This window comes from Uranotaenia lowii, chromosome 2 (assembly GCF_029784155.1).
Source record: "Uranotaenia lowii strain MFRU-FL chromosome 2, ASM2978415v1, whole genome shotgun sequence".
In the NCBI taxonomy this organism is placed as follows: domain Eukaryota; kingdom Metazoa; phylum Arthropoda; class Insecta; order Diptera; family Culicidae; genus Uranotaenia; species Uranotaenia lowii.
The window spans coordinates 407,271,860-407,285,567 of NC_073692.1; the positions used below are offsets into that span (position 1 = coordinate 407,271,860).

General features: G+C 42.3%; 1 protein-coding gene across 2 annotated transcripts; it reads right to left on the minus strand.

Annotated features, from left to right (window-relative positions):
* Positions 1 to 710: 710 nt before the first annotated feature.
* Positions 711 to 13,361, minus strand: LOC129744656 (dynamin-like 120 kDa protein, mitochondrial). Of its 2 annotated transcripts, XM_055737287.1 has the most exons (10): positions 13,177 to 13,361; positions 4,749 to 5,158; positions 4,565 to 4,681; positions 4,153 to 4,197; positions 2,949 to 3,993; positions 2,727 to 2,888; positions 2,476 to 2,663; positions 1,823 to 2,414; positions 1,458 to 1,747; positions 711 to 1,392 (listed from the first exon to the last, which is right to left on the minus strand). In XM_055737287.1, the coding sequence occupies exons 1-10, from the start codon at positions 13,203 to 13,205 to the stop codon at positions 1,328 to 1,330; spliced, it is 2,943 nt and encodes a 980-aa protein (XP_055593262.1). In that variant the 5' UTR covers positions 13,206 to 13,361; the 3' UTR covers positions 711 to 1,327. The 2 variants fall into 2 exon arrangements, with proteins under 2 accessions (XP_055593262.1, XP_055593264.1); XM_055737289.1 differs by lacking the exon at positions 4,153 to 4,197.
* Positions 13,362 to 13,708: the final 347 nt, after the last annotated feature.

Below are 13,708 nucleotides of genomic sequence, written 5' to 3' on the forward strand. Positions count from 1 at the left end.
AATCTGGTAGATAAGAATCAGCGAGGAAATGAGGCAAAGTTGGCACTTAGTGCCATCTGATTTTCACTGGCAGAACTGAAAAAAGAGACTGAGGGGGAAATGAGGCAAATCTAACATTGAGCGCCATCTTACTTTCACAGGCAGAACTAAGAAAAGGGGAATGATTGTTTCAGGATAGCGCTTTAAAGCAAAATGAGTCAAGTGTTTGTGAGTAGCAGAGCTATGATAAGGATGCTGGATATTGAAATGTACTTAATGACGACATTTTCAACAAATTTTGGCAGTGATCAATTTCAACATTTGAAAAATAACAATTTGTCCTTTTAGTACGATATTACCTGGCACTGATTCCGGTCAGATTTCCCACATTAAATTAATCATGCTTATCCAAAAACAAAAGGATATGAAGTGACCTATAGCACTCGCTTCGTCTGGCTCCAGTTGGTGCTCTGAGCGAAATCAGTCTCGGTAGGTAAGCTTCTCAAATCCATTAAAGCCCGAAAGAAGTAAATGTTTTTTTTTTCATCTGGGGCGGCTATTGAGAGTTAGGACAAACAAATGTTTGGAATATTCCATGTCAAAATCAGGAATAATTTATACATCCACAGTTGCCTTCTTCTGTTTGATCAAACCAATCACTAAGTTTTTTTCTAAGATAATCATTGTAAAAAGGTATGTTCGGAAAAAAATAAAGAATGCCAACAGACAAGTCATTTAGCCAACATTATATTTTTCTTCAATCATTCAACTTATGTTTTTCTCCTGTTCTCGGCATTTTTTTTATTGGCAGCTGTTATGTGTTCAACTATTTTACAAACTATTATGCACAATCGTAAAGCGACCGAATTATCCGATGAGTTATGCTTAAGCCGTACTTTTGAACAGCCTTTCAATAATGCTTGAGTTCAAGTAAAAATGTAAAAAAAAATAAAAGTACAAATAACACTAATTTCGGCGAGATACGGCGCTTCTCTTCTGAAAGTGTGCAAAAACTGTAGATGGAACGATGATTCCCAGATAATGGTTTCGAGCCGCTTAGTGGGATTTTTCACACTACAACACAATCACTCTAAAATAAATAAGGTAGGTAGCTTTGCCTTGCATTGAAATCGTAAGATTTCCCTCAGGAATCGCATATTAATCTTAAGGAAACACGGTGATACCGCTGCAAATGTTTTAGTTGGACTTCACTTCACCTTTCCGCGCATACGGCTTGCGCTAGGGTTTGAATGCTGTACATTTTTTCGTCTCTTCTGTCTTTTAGACTAGAAGATAGTTCCAAAAAAAATCTTCCGGATCCGATACGAACCAAGTTGTGCGTGACAGTTTATTTTTCCTGGTTGAGAGCGTTGATGAATTCTTCTAACTTTTCCTGAATGTGTCGCACTTTGACTGAAAGAATCGATTGACAAACATGAAAAACTGAAATCCCATAGAGAATATTTAAAAAATCATACTCAATTCTTCGGCCAGTGTGACTCGTTTGCCGGTCAGCAGCTGTTCCTTCTTGTCGTCGTCTTCGCCGTACTCATCGAGCACTTCTTTGATCTCTTTGTCAAGCCGACGAGCCTCCCGGTTGATGACCTGCTGCCGTAACGCGTTGGCCGTTATTTTGATAACCTGTTGAATCCGCCAAAACAGCACCACATCGCTGCAGTTCACATCACATTCGGCACCCTGCTGCGAATACAGGTAGTAAGCCTTCCGGCAATCGTATGCCCGGTTTAGCGCCTGCTTAAGGAAGTGTCTGAAAAGTTTGAAAATGAGTGTAAGTTAATTTCTAACATTCTCGAACGACAGATTTAAAAAATAAAAGACAAACCTCCTGTAGATGGGATACCACGTTTCGCGGATGTAGTCAGTCTCGACCTCGATCTTGTCTCGTTGAAGATTTTTCCGAACCGTCGTCAGTTCGTCGTAGCTCAACATTGGTGAATGCTTCATATCACTGCCCAGGAGTCCGTCCAACTCTTTCTTGACGTACAATCGTTTCTTTTGGTCCTCCGTCGAGTACCGCCAATGGGCCCATCGCTGATAGAACGAAGGTCCAAACATTTCTGCAATCGTTTGTTCGGTCTGCTGTAGTTTTTCTTTCACCGAAGATTCGAAAAATCGAACTGCCTGATCCCATTCGTGCTTATCGTGTACGCTACGATCCTCCAAAGTGTTTAACTGGATCACCCGAAGCATATCGATCGCTTTGTCTTCCCACGAGTGCCGCCGAATGGCTTCATCAATGACAGCGCACTTCAGGTTATCGTACAGATCGTCGTGGTCGGGGGTTTTCCGGGCAACCTCCATCAGATGCTGAAACTCCTTTTGTAGGGCTTCCCAGCCAGCCTCTACCGATTTCGCCGGCAGTGCTTGTTCAGCAAACTGGCGCAATTTGATATCTACCATTGTGTTGAAGGAATCTTGAAAAAAAAGGAAATAGTTTTACAAATTTGTCGATTTTTGAAAATTTTATAAATTTACTCTGAGAGCCGGATTGTGCCGCTGGTAGATAAACGTTTTCGAAAACGTAGTTGCTCAGTTTTTCCCAGAGTTTATCGTTGAGTAGTTCTTCCCATTTCTTAGAGGATATTTGCGAAAGGTTAACGACCTCGTCTAGAACTTCGCCCTTGGCTTTCTCAAACAATTCGTCTCGACTGGACTCACGGAGTCTGAGAAATTAGTTTTAAGAATAGTAAGTAACAATTTTGGAAGTTTGAACTTAAACTACTAACCGTGGGAAATTATTTTTCCATTCCGTTTCCAAGTTGAACCGGGTTGCCTTGAAGGCATCGGCCTGTTGCTCGATCGTTTCCCGAACCATCTTCCAGAAACGGTCGGCCACCGCCAGGCTGAGATTTCTGGTTGTCACTTGATGCGACATCGTAACGCCGCTTCTGAAACGATAACCAAAAATTAAAAGCAGGGCTAATTCAAACAAACACTGGGTAGCTTACTGAAACAGTTTGGAATTTTTGAAGAACTTTTCCTCGTACTCGCGAATCGTTTCGATGGAATCGTCTTTTCGACCTCGTCCCGTGACCACGGCAAAGTAGCCGAGTGCTTTCATTGGGAACAGTTTTCCCGAGAGGATTCTTCTAATACGATTCGGATCCGCCAAATCCTCTGCCATATCGACCTTGGTCAAAACAAATATGGTTCGCTTGCCAAGTGGATCACACTGGGAAACCAGATCCGTTACGTTGCTTCGTTCAGCGTCGACCGAACCATCCTGAATGCACAGAATGATCGCATTTGGATTGCTCATGTAATGCTCGGTCATGTGTTTGATCGAGTCTTTGGTGTCAGCTGCCATGTCCACCGTTTGTGTCGAAATAATACCCGGCAGATCGACTAGTACCATTCGCTGCAAACCTGGACCCTTGACAGTCATCGAAATGACATCCATACTAACAGTTTTTCCACCTCTAACAGAGTTACGCATCCGATTTTCAACATCTCTCCGCAGATCGGCTAAGTCGCTTTCCCTCGTTAAATCATACTCCCGATCGGAGTCTCGGAACTGAGCCACGTGGTAGGGTCCTTCGGATAGTGTCACCTTTACCGGTGCCCTGGTCATCATTTCACCGCTACCACGAGGGAAAATGCGTGCCTGTGCGATAGCCTCCAGGACAGACGTTTTACCGCTGCTCTGATCCCCGACCACAACCACTCGAGGCAGATGATCGGCGGTACTGTAGCTGGTATCGTACCCAGAAAGTTCATCCAGCACCTCCGAATACATATCGATCAACGACTTCTTGATGCGCTTTTTCGTCGACTGTTTGCGGTTCGTTTTCATGATCAGATACTGCTGCCGGAGGTCTCGATTTTCCTTCTCCAACTTTTCGATCTCGCGCTGATACTTCAGCTGTACGTTCATGATTTCGGTTTGCAACGAATCAACCTGTCCCTGGAGGGTTTCGTTACGTCGACGATTTTCCTCGGTCGATAAACTCTTAGCATTGACGGTGTTTTTGTTGCGCAATTCCTCTTTGGTGGCTGCAAAGAAGAGGAAGAAAATTATTCCTTAAGTTTGTATCGCAATAGTCGTATTTCCAAACATTCAAGAATGACTAAACCCATTTCTAGACACTACCATGACACGAAATGGACACAATGGCACTATATTAGTTATTAATGTTTTAAGAATGCATTTACCTCCATACAAATCGGATACGAATTCTGATAGATTCTGGAAGGAACCTAGACCGAAAGAAAAAAAAAAGAAACAGAAAGTTTTTGCGATTGGTTAGATGTGCAGTTGTTTCTCGTCGTGGCTAGGTTTATTATTTTTCGTTCAGTCGATTTCGTTTCTAGTGCAATTCTGCTTAAGTTTAAAAAGTTATAATAAATTTAATCATTCTTGAATAGTACTTTCATTTACACCAACCAGCTACGACGTAAACGATTTCAAATTACTTAATTATCGACTGTAAAATCTTATTGAATTTAAGAAAATTAAATTTCGAATGTTTAAAAAACTAATACTAAAAGCGCTCCAATGATAAAATTTTTAAAATTTAGATAAAAAGATTCGAAATTTTTCTCTTAAATTTAAATGAAATCTTACTTTCAATCTGCTCATTCTTTTGAGTCTCAGCCGCTTCGATGGCATTATCCAGACGACGATCGAACCACTCACGCCACTCGTTAATCTTATTCTCACTTAACTGCTTTAAGCGTGGATCTACAAACAAAGATTCAAACAGGTAAGTTCATCATTTAAGTGCATAGCATTTAAAGTGCCAACTCACCGATCTCGATGGAATCCTTAACGGAATCTTTCACCTTAAGTAAACTCGAGGTAAACTTGGCCCACTTGTCATTGTCCGGGAAAACTTCCTCGAGCCACTTCATATCCGGCAGACCGTCTTTCCATTCTTCGTAGCGCTTGTTCAGTGTGACGCCTCCCCCGATAGCCCCACCCAACACCAGGTAGCGCAGTTTGAGGGCTCCTCGAAGCACCCGGGCCACCAGCATCCCATAACCACGAGACTGTTGGTACCATTGGTGACCGCCGCCGAAGTTTGGCCCCTGCCGAAAGTATTGATGTTTGTACTGGTACTGGTTCTTGCTTCGATCTCCACTTTGTGTAAAGCCGGAAAAATTGACCCGGCTAAGGGCGTACACTGCCGGACGGACCGACGTAAAGCGGGGGTTGAAGCTGGAAATAAGAGAAAAATATGTTTATTCAATTGATTTAGCTCATATTTCAAACAATATCTGCACAACAAAGGCATCAGATAATCAGTAAAAAAACAGCCAATGTACTTGTTGGTGCACCTTTTGACTGCATAACAGTGCCATGAAGAATGGTTTCCTTTCAGTCTCAGAGAAACCTTTCTGAATTTACAAAGGTACAGTTAAAGACATCAGCTTAGTCAAGCGAACCTAGAAGGTAACTAAGAAAGCTTAAAACTTTACAGACTATTCCACAAGCTACGCTGGACTTAAAAACTACTTTAGAGTTTGAATGAAACACGTATATTCTGGCCAAAGTCTGAAGAACAACTTAAAAGGTATTTAACAGTTTATCATACCCACCCCACGACTACTCAAGGTAACTAACGATAACCCATTATCCTTAGACTTCTATAAGTTTCAACAATATCTGAAAGCTATTGTGTAAAACTTTAGTTTCCCATAATTCCAATCGAACTGTAAGCTGTCCGAACTTAAGGCCGTCGACCTTCTAACAGTTCATTTTTGCAGTCCATCCATTAGTTGCTTCTAACGTAAGTTGTTCCCATGCCAAGTGACACTCAAACCATTAGCTCTATCTGTGGTCCACTAGTGCTATATTAAACGTGAACTGCGGAAATGCGCTCTGGAATTTTGGAACGCTATTTCCATCTGAAGGCCCATTTACAGTTCTCGTGAAAATATTTTGCCAAAAACTCGGCAATAACGAGACGAAGCTAGGCTATTGTGGATGGGGAGTGGTTGAGAGATTTTTTTGTGCCAGGAATTTACCATACCTTGGCAGATGAAAATCAAACTGGTCTCGTTGTTTGCAACTTCCCAGAACTGTTTTTATTCCGATCCCCCCGTCACGATGGAGTTTCCGCGGTGAAATACAATAATTATTTCTCACACACGCTAGTTGTGTCACATTTTTGTATTAATGACACAATAGTATATCCGATAAACTAAATGGTGAGCCTGCAAAAAAATGCATTTCCTGTTTTTATTGCACGTATCATAAATTATAAGTTCGGCATGCAGCGCCATCTGATTTCCACTGGCAGAACTAAAAAAGGGATATTTTTGTTAAATTTTTAAAGGAAAGGAAAAACTTGATTTTTAGAGCCTTTTTAAAGTTAACGGTGAGAAACCACATACAAAGCGTAATTTGCTGTAGTTGCCTCTCAATCTGCGCTTTGTGTTAAAATTTGCTTGATGAAACAAGATACGAAAGATGCACAGGACAGAATGAGGCTAAAAATTGCCATTCGAAAGTTGCGCATTGGATTGGATTTCATCAATAAATTTTCGCCAAAATGTTTGATTTGACATGGTTGTTATTCAGCGATAAACAAGACTAAATATTACAAAAACTCATATGTGAGATTATTCTGGAAGATAATGAATAAAAACTCTTAACCTTTTCCAAATTAATTTTTATTAATCAAAGGTATGTTTATTAAGGCATTTTACTTATAAAGTTTCATTTTGCCGAGTGGATCACTTATTAATCTATGTTAGTAGAGGGGGAGCCGTAATAGTCGCGGCGACTCAACGTTAGCTTTGACTCTAGTTTGGAAGAGGAAAGGGGGAGTTGTAGGGTTTACTATAAAACTATTTTCCATCTGCGTTCGGTGGTGGCATTCTGTAGCTGCGGTTGCAGTAGCTACCCCAGGTAGTCGTCTTCCTGGCCAGCCTTTTGGTGGAGTTTGTCGAACCCATCGGATGGAAGATTACTCTATCAATTAGACAAAGAAAACATTAATAGGGTACAAATACAGGGGGGGGGGTCGGTGGAGTGGTAAAAAAGGTAGGAGGACTAGACGACCAAGTCAGACAGTTTGAGATATTTGTAGATGGGGTACAAATATTCTAAATCTAAGTTTGCCAAGATGTCTCGAATTGGAACACCAGGTGGTTTACGTCGGGCCCTAAGGGTATCCAGTAGCCAAGCCCTCGATCGATCAAACCGTTCACACGTCCACACAACATGATCAATGTCGTGGTAGCCATCCCCACAAACACAAACATTGCTTGTAGCTAGTTGTATACGAAACAAATGCGCGTCAAGCCGGCAGTGATTTGACATGAGCCGAGAAATCACGCGAATGAAGTCGCGACTCAAGTTAAAATGCTTGAACCATGCCTTCGTCGGAACCTTAGGGATAATCGTATGGAGCCAACGTCCCTTTGTGCCATTATCCCAGCTAGACTGCCAAGCGTTAATCGCTAAAGTGCGAGGTATTGAAAAGTATTCGTTGTAAGTTATTATCCTCTCAAAGATTTCACCTCGTAACGCGCCCACCTTAGCCAATGAGTCCGCCTTCTCATTGCCTTGTATAAGACAATGAGACGGGATCCAAGCTAAGGTAATCCTATACGAATTTTCGATCAAAGCGCCCAATATCCCTGAAATTTCCAGCAAAAAATGGGAAGAGCGCTTCATCAGTTTCATCGATCGAATCGCCTCAACGGAGCTGAGACTATCCGAGTAGATGAAATAGTGGTCTACGGGCAGTGTGCGAATGTGTTCCAAGGTGCAGTAAATAGCGGCTAGCTCAGCAGTGTAAACGGAGCATGGCTCTCGAAGCTTGAACGAAGCTTCAAAGCCCTCATTATACACTGCGAAGCCAGTCGCGTTGTCGATTCTAGAACCATCAGTAAAGAACATTTTTAAAGGATCAATTTCACGTACCTTTGAAGCAAAGATTGAAGGAATGATGTTGGGTCGGACGTGATCTGGTATTCCACGGATGTCAGCGGTCATGGACAGATCGAATTTTATTAAGGAACTGCTAATCGGGTAAAAGTGACTCGTGTCCGAATTTAATAAAGAAGGATTTATTTCTAATTGCCTAAAAGTTTTATAATTATTGACATATTTTACTTGCGGATTAATATTCATAAGCCTTTCCAAATTTTCTATCACCAAAGGATTCATAGTAACACTTCGAATTAGGAAACGTAGCGATAAATCGAAGAACCGATTTTTCAACGGCATTACTCCCGCCAGTACTTCGAGACCCATCGTATGTGTCGACTGCATACAACCCATGGCAATACGCAAACAACGATACTGTATTCGTTCTAGTTTAATCAAGTGGGTATCCGCGGCGGACCCAAAGCAAAAGCTTCCGTATTCTATGACCGACAGTATCGTTGTTTGGTATAACCTGATGAGGTCCTGTGGATGAGCACCCCACCAGGTTCCAGTAATCGTTCGAAGAAAATTGATTCTCTTTTGGCATTTTTGTGTCAAGTACCTAATATGTTTTCCCCAGAGGCATTTAGAGTCGAACCAGACACCCAAATATTTAAAACTAAGTGATTGAGTTAGAGTTCTACCCATCATAAGGAGCTCTATTTTAGGAGGGGAATGCTTCCTTGAAAAAACAACTAACTCGGTTTTACTAGGCGAAAACTCGATGCCTAGATTCCTGGCCCAGTATGATAAATTATTAAGAGTTTCTTGTAACGGAGGTTTAATTTGAGTGCCTTTTTTACCTGTGATATGAACAACACAGTCATCCGCAAGCTGTCTAAGCGTGCAATTTTGTGCCATACAAGCATCGATTTCTCGGACATAAAAGTTGTATAGCAGGGGGCTTAAACATGAGCCTTGGGGTAGACCCATGTAACTTATTCGTTCAACGTTGGTTTCTCCATGACTAAAATGCATGATTTTTTCAGACAACAGGTTATAAAGAAAATTATTCAATATTGGTGAAAGTCCGCAAGAGTTAAGATTACTAGATAGCACTTCTATGGACACCGAATCGAATGCCCCTTTGATGTCCAGAAATACTGCCCCCATCTGCTCTTTTTGGGCAAACGCCAATTGAATGTCTGAGGAAAGTAATGCTAGACAGTCGTTCGTACCCTTGCCTCTACGAAATCCAAATTGTGTACTTGACAACAGATTGTTTGATTCAACCCATTTGTCCAGCCGAAAGAGAATCATTTTTTCGAGCAATTTCCGGAGACACGAGAGCATAGCAATCGGCCTATACGAATTGTACTCAGAAGCTGGTTTTCCCGGTTTTTGGATGGCTATGACTTTCACTTGTCTCCAGTCATGCGGAACAATGTTCAGTTCCAAACACTTATTGAATAAATTCAATAAACGTTTTTTAGCAGAGTCTGGCAGATTCTTCAACAAGTCGAATTTAATCCTATCCAGTCCGGGAGCTGAATTGTTGCAAGACCAGAGCGCAAGTGAAAGTTCGACCATCGAGAATTGATCCTCCGTTTCAGAACTATTCTCTGTATCCCGATAGTTTTTCTGAGCTGGTGCTGCGTCCGGGCAGACCTTTTTCGCGAACTGTATCAGCCATCGACTCGAGTTTTCCACACTTTCGTTCGAAGGTGTGTGATTTCGCATGTTTCGTGCTGTTCTCCAAAGCGTGTGCAGAGACGTTTCTCGAGATAACCCATCCACGAATCGCCGCCAGTACCCACGTTTCTTGCCCCTGATCAAGTTCTTGAACTTCCGCTCCAAGGTCAAGTAACGTTGGAACTTCTCTGGTAATCCAGTTCTGCGAAACTCGACAAACGCCTTGCACTTTTCTCCTCGCGCACGCGAGCAGTCTCCATCCCACCACGGAGTGGGAGGCCGTTTCTGTATCGTCGAATTGTCAATCCGTCTGACCTGTGCCCCGATTGCACAGTCTACAATTGTCCCGGAAATGAAACTGTACTCTGCCTCCGGAGGCAGTTCATCCGTTGAGTCGATGGCTTCAATGATACATGATGCATACTTTTTCCAATCTATATTCCTTGTGAGGTCATAAGGAATATTGATTTCTTCGGGTGGACTACTACCACTGGTAATAGAAATATTGATAGGCAAATGATCGCTTCCCTGGGGGTCCTGGATTACCTTCCACGTACAATCCAAGCTCAGAGAGGAAGAAGCTAAAGAAAGGTCTAAAATACTATGCTGTGATTGGGATCCATTAATTCGAGTCACTTCCCCATTGTTTAAGACAGTCATGTTGAAGTCGTCGCACAGCTCATAAATAATGTTTGCACGATCATCATCACGTGAGCTACCCCAGCCCACGCCATGGGAATTAAAATCTCCCAGAACTAGCCGGGGTTCTGGGAGAAGTGAAATAATATTCGCCAGTTGGTTCCGGCTCACGCTTGAAGATGGCGGAATATAAACCGAGGCTAGACAAAGGTCTTGACCTTTTATTCTAGCTTGGCAACTAACGACTTCAATACCTGGAGATGGTTGTAGTGGAATACGATAGAAAGAGTGGCATTTCTTGATCCCCAAAAGAACGCCGCCCCCTCTTTGACCATCACGATCCAGGCGAATAATGTTGTGGCTTTGGAAGGAGAAATCTACGTTTGGAGAGAGCCAAGTTTCGCATAAGGCGAACACATCACAATTCAAATTGTGTACCAATACTTTAAATGAGTCTAATTTTGGTAAAATACTTCTGCAGTTCCATTGCAATACAGAAGCAATTTCTCTCCCCTCATTGGATGAATTATCCATCGAAAGAAATTGCTTCTGCGATGAGGGTCATGGTGAGAGCTTTCTTTTTCAAAAATTCTCTCAAAAGAGGTATAAACATATTAATCATAGTCCTCCAACCTGCTGGTACGCTGAAAAAGTCCAGGATAAATGCAACAATTTCCGAGAATTTCATCTTACCATCAGCCGAAAAGCTGGGAAAACTATTCGATGATGGATCAGATGCAGTTTCTCTGGGAATTGTTGCATTCATGTTAGCTGCTGATGGGCCTGAATTCTGAAGGAAGGCCTGGGGTTTCGACTTTCCAGAAAGTGGAGGGAAGTCCTTCGGGGACGGATTAAAGCCCGGAGGACTCTGAATAGGAGGGGAAGAATTACTATTTCCACTTTGAGGATTTCTTTTAATTTTAATTTTACTGGCAGCCAATGTGGTTTGTGTTTTAGTGGTGCGTTTCCTTTTTGGAGCCTGTGAAACATTATTATTAAAAAATGGCCCAGTTGATGTCCCTTCACATGGATCCTCCCCTTCGGACTCATTCTCGCTTAGAAGGTCAAACTGATTCTCTGAGACGATTGGCAAAGACTTCAGAACCATGTCTCTATAAGACATTTTTACTCGATTTTTCAGAGAAGCCTTGATTTTTTCCCGGCGCGATATGTACTTCGGACACGCCGAGAGAGCATGAGATGCTTCCCCAGTGCAATATAAACACCTGTTTGCTGCTGGTGTTGTACAAGAAGCTTCCTCATGCTTCTCCCCGCACTTAGAGCAGCGTGCCTGATTGCAGCAGTAGGCGGCCGTATGATCCAACTGCTTGCACTTCTGGCAGAACATGACCGAAGGCACATAAAGTCTCACAGGTAGACGAACCTTCCCGATCGCAACGTAATCAGGAAGTGCAGTGCCGGAAAAGGTAACCCGAAAAGAGTTCGACAGGGAAAACTTCCGTTTTTCCCCCTCGCCAGATGCTGACTTCAGTTGACGCGCGTCCAACACCTTGACCGTCGGAAGACCAGGGTCTTTGAATCGGCCAACCCCGGACTTCACCAGATCATCGACGGTCAAACCCTCTTCCGTTACCACTCCGTCGATTTCCACGTCACGAGCGGGAACGTAAACGCGGTATTCGATCGTAAACTTCGGGTCACAAGCAATGGCATTTGCTTCCTTCAAGCTACCAACAACAATGCGCATCTTGTGCGGTCTCATAGGCTGGTAGCTTATTACGGAAGGGTAAGATCGATCAAGGTCCCGTGCAATTGAAATCACATTGGGTGATTTCCCATTAGTTTTGGACCGGATGTAAACCACCCAAGGTCCCTTCGACTCAGCTTGGTAAACCCGACGGCGAGGGGCAGCTTCAAGCAGCTCGTTGGCTTTTTCAAGAGAGGAGTTTGATGTTGAGGGGTTATTTCCAATCATTGGCGGGGATGAAGAGTTACCGAATGTAAAGGGTTTCGGTGAAACTGGTAAAATATAGGGCTGAGGAGAGGGAACGGGGGAGTTTTCGGTGTCCGAAACGTACATAGGCACATGGACTATGTTTTCGAGGTCTGTTTCGTCGGGATCATTTTCCTTCGAAATATGTTCTTCCCTGATGGGAGGTTCTTTGCCTCCCTCGCCATCGTCAACCATTAGCCGGAAACTTCCCGAGCTAATGGGTACAAGCGGAGAACTAAACCTTAGGAAATATTAATAAAAAAACAAAAAATAAAAGTAATAATAAAATCAAGGATGAAATAAGAAGAAACAAGAAGCAAAAAAAAACAATAAAGTAACAAAAAAAAAACCAAATTTGTACAACTTTGGATACACCCTATACCAACCACCGCCAACAAACGTGGCCTTTTGTGTTGACTTGACTGGCGACTATTGGGGGCTATTGTCTTCGGCTGGGTGATGACAATGATGATGATCCACTAAAAAGTCAGCGACACTCGATGTTGATAACTAATTGTATTAATTCACTCGCGCAATTAACTTTTTCTTATCAGGAGAAAGGATAAAAACGTACTCCTGCCAAACCGTCCTCACGGCGTCCACATCCGGATACAACGGACAGACTCGAATCAGTTCTTCACTTGCACGATACACGATACTTGCACGAAAAACACAACCGTTCTGAACGACTAACACGGATCGAATGATTTTCCAAATTAATGTTATAAATAAGAAATTTTTGAACCAAAAGTGCAGATAGGTAACCAAATTTTTTGTATAAGAGTCCTCCTTTAAAGACACATTTTTTTCCAAATGCTTAGAATCTAACCGTTGTTTCAATGATTTTAATCGGTATAAACAACTGATTACCCCATCATTGATTGGTTAATGTAATCGAAAAGTGACATCATATCGTCATTGAAGCAAAAACAAGAGGCAAAAATCAATAAACTTTTTTACATAACATCATCTGATTTTTCACCGCTTGTTGGGTTTGCTTGCGTGACTTTTCAGTCTCACCCGGGGCAAGTTTTCATGAAGGGAAAAATTTGAAAACGATATTTTCACCTACCTAGTTCTGCCGAGCAAAAGTTGTGCCATCGTGACTGCGTTGCGGGTTTCTCGTAGTTCCGATTGCCAACCTACACGTACATTATACTATCCGAAAAACCGATGAAAATTGGATTTTTCTGCTGCACGAGAATCACCAGCAGGACGTTCCGCACACACGATTTTCACCTTTTTCTCTTTTGCGGTGACGTTTAGCGCTGCGCCGCCTTTTCCGCGAAAAGATGGTGCGCATGTGTTTGTGAGCACACATTTTAGCGAAAAAAAAAACACGAATATTTACAGTTTTCTACCAAGAACTTAATTTTAACGCATTGAAAGTTTAAAATTTGGTGAAGTGTGAACATTTTCGTGAATGTTTGGTATCCAAAAATCAATGGACTTTGAAACCAAGGGGCTGAAAGAGAAGGTAATTTCCGAACTGACATTTCAGTACCGCGCTGACGTTTTGGTACCAAAATGGCATTGAAATCAAAGGGGAACTGACGTTGTGGTTCCAAAAAGTCGGTACGGTCCGTTTGTATGTGATTTGACAG

Coding starts and splice junctions, on each gene's coding strand:
- LOC129744656 (XM_055737287.1), bottom strand. CDS start 13,205: ATGGCACAACTTTTGCTCGGCAGAACTAG. Junction 5,159..13,176: donor CTTTTGCTCGGCAGAACTAG/GTAGGTGAAAAT, acceptor TCTTATTTCCAG/CTTCAACCCCCGCTTTACGT. Junction 1,393..1,457: donor CACACTGGCCGAAGAATTGA/GTATGATTTTTT, acceptor CGATTCTTTCAG/TCAAAGTGCGACACATTCAG.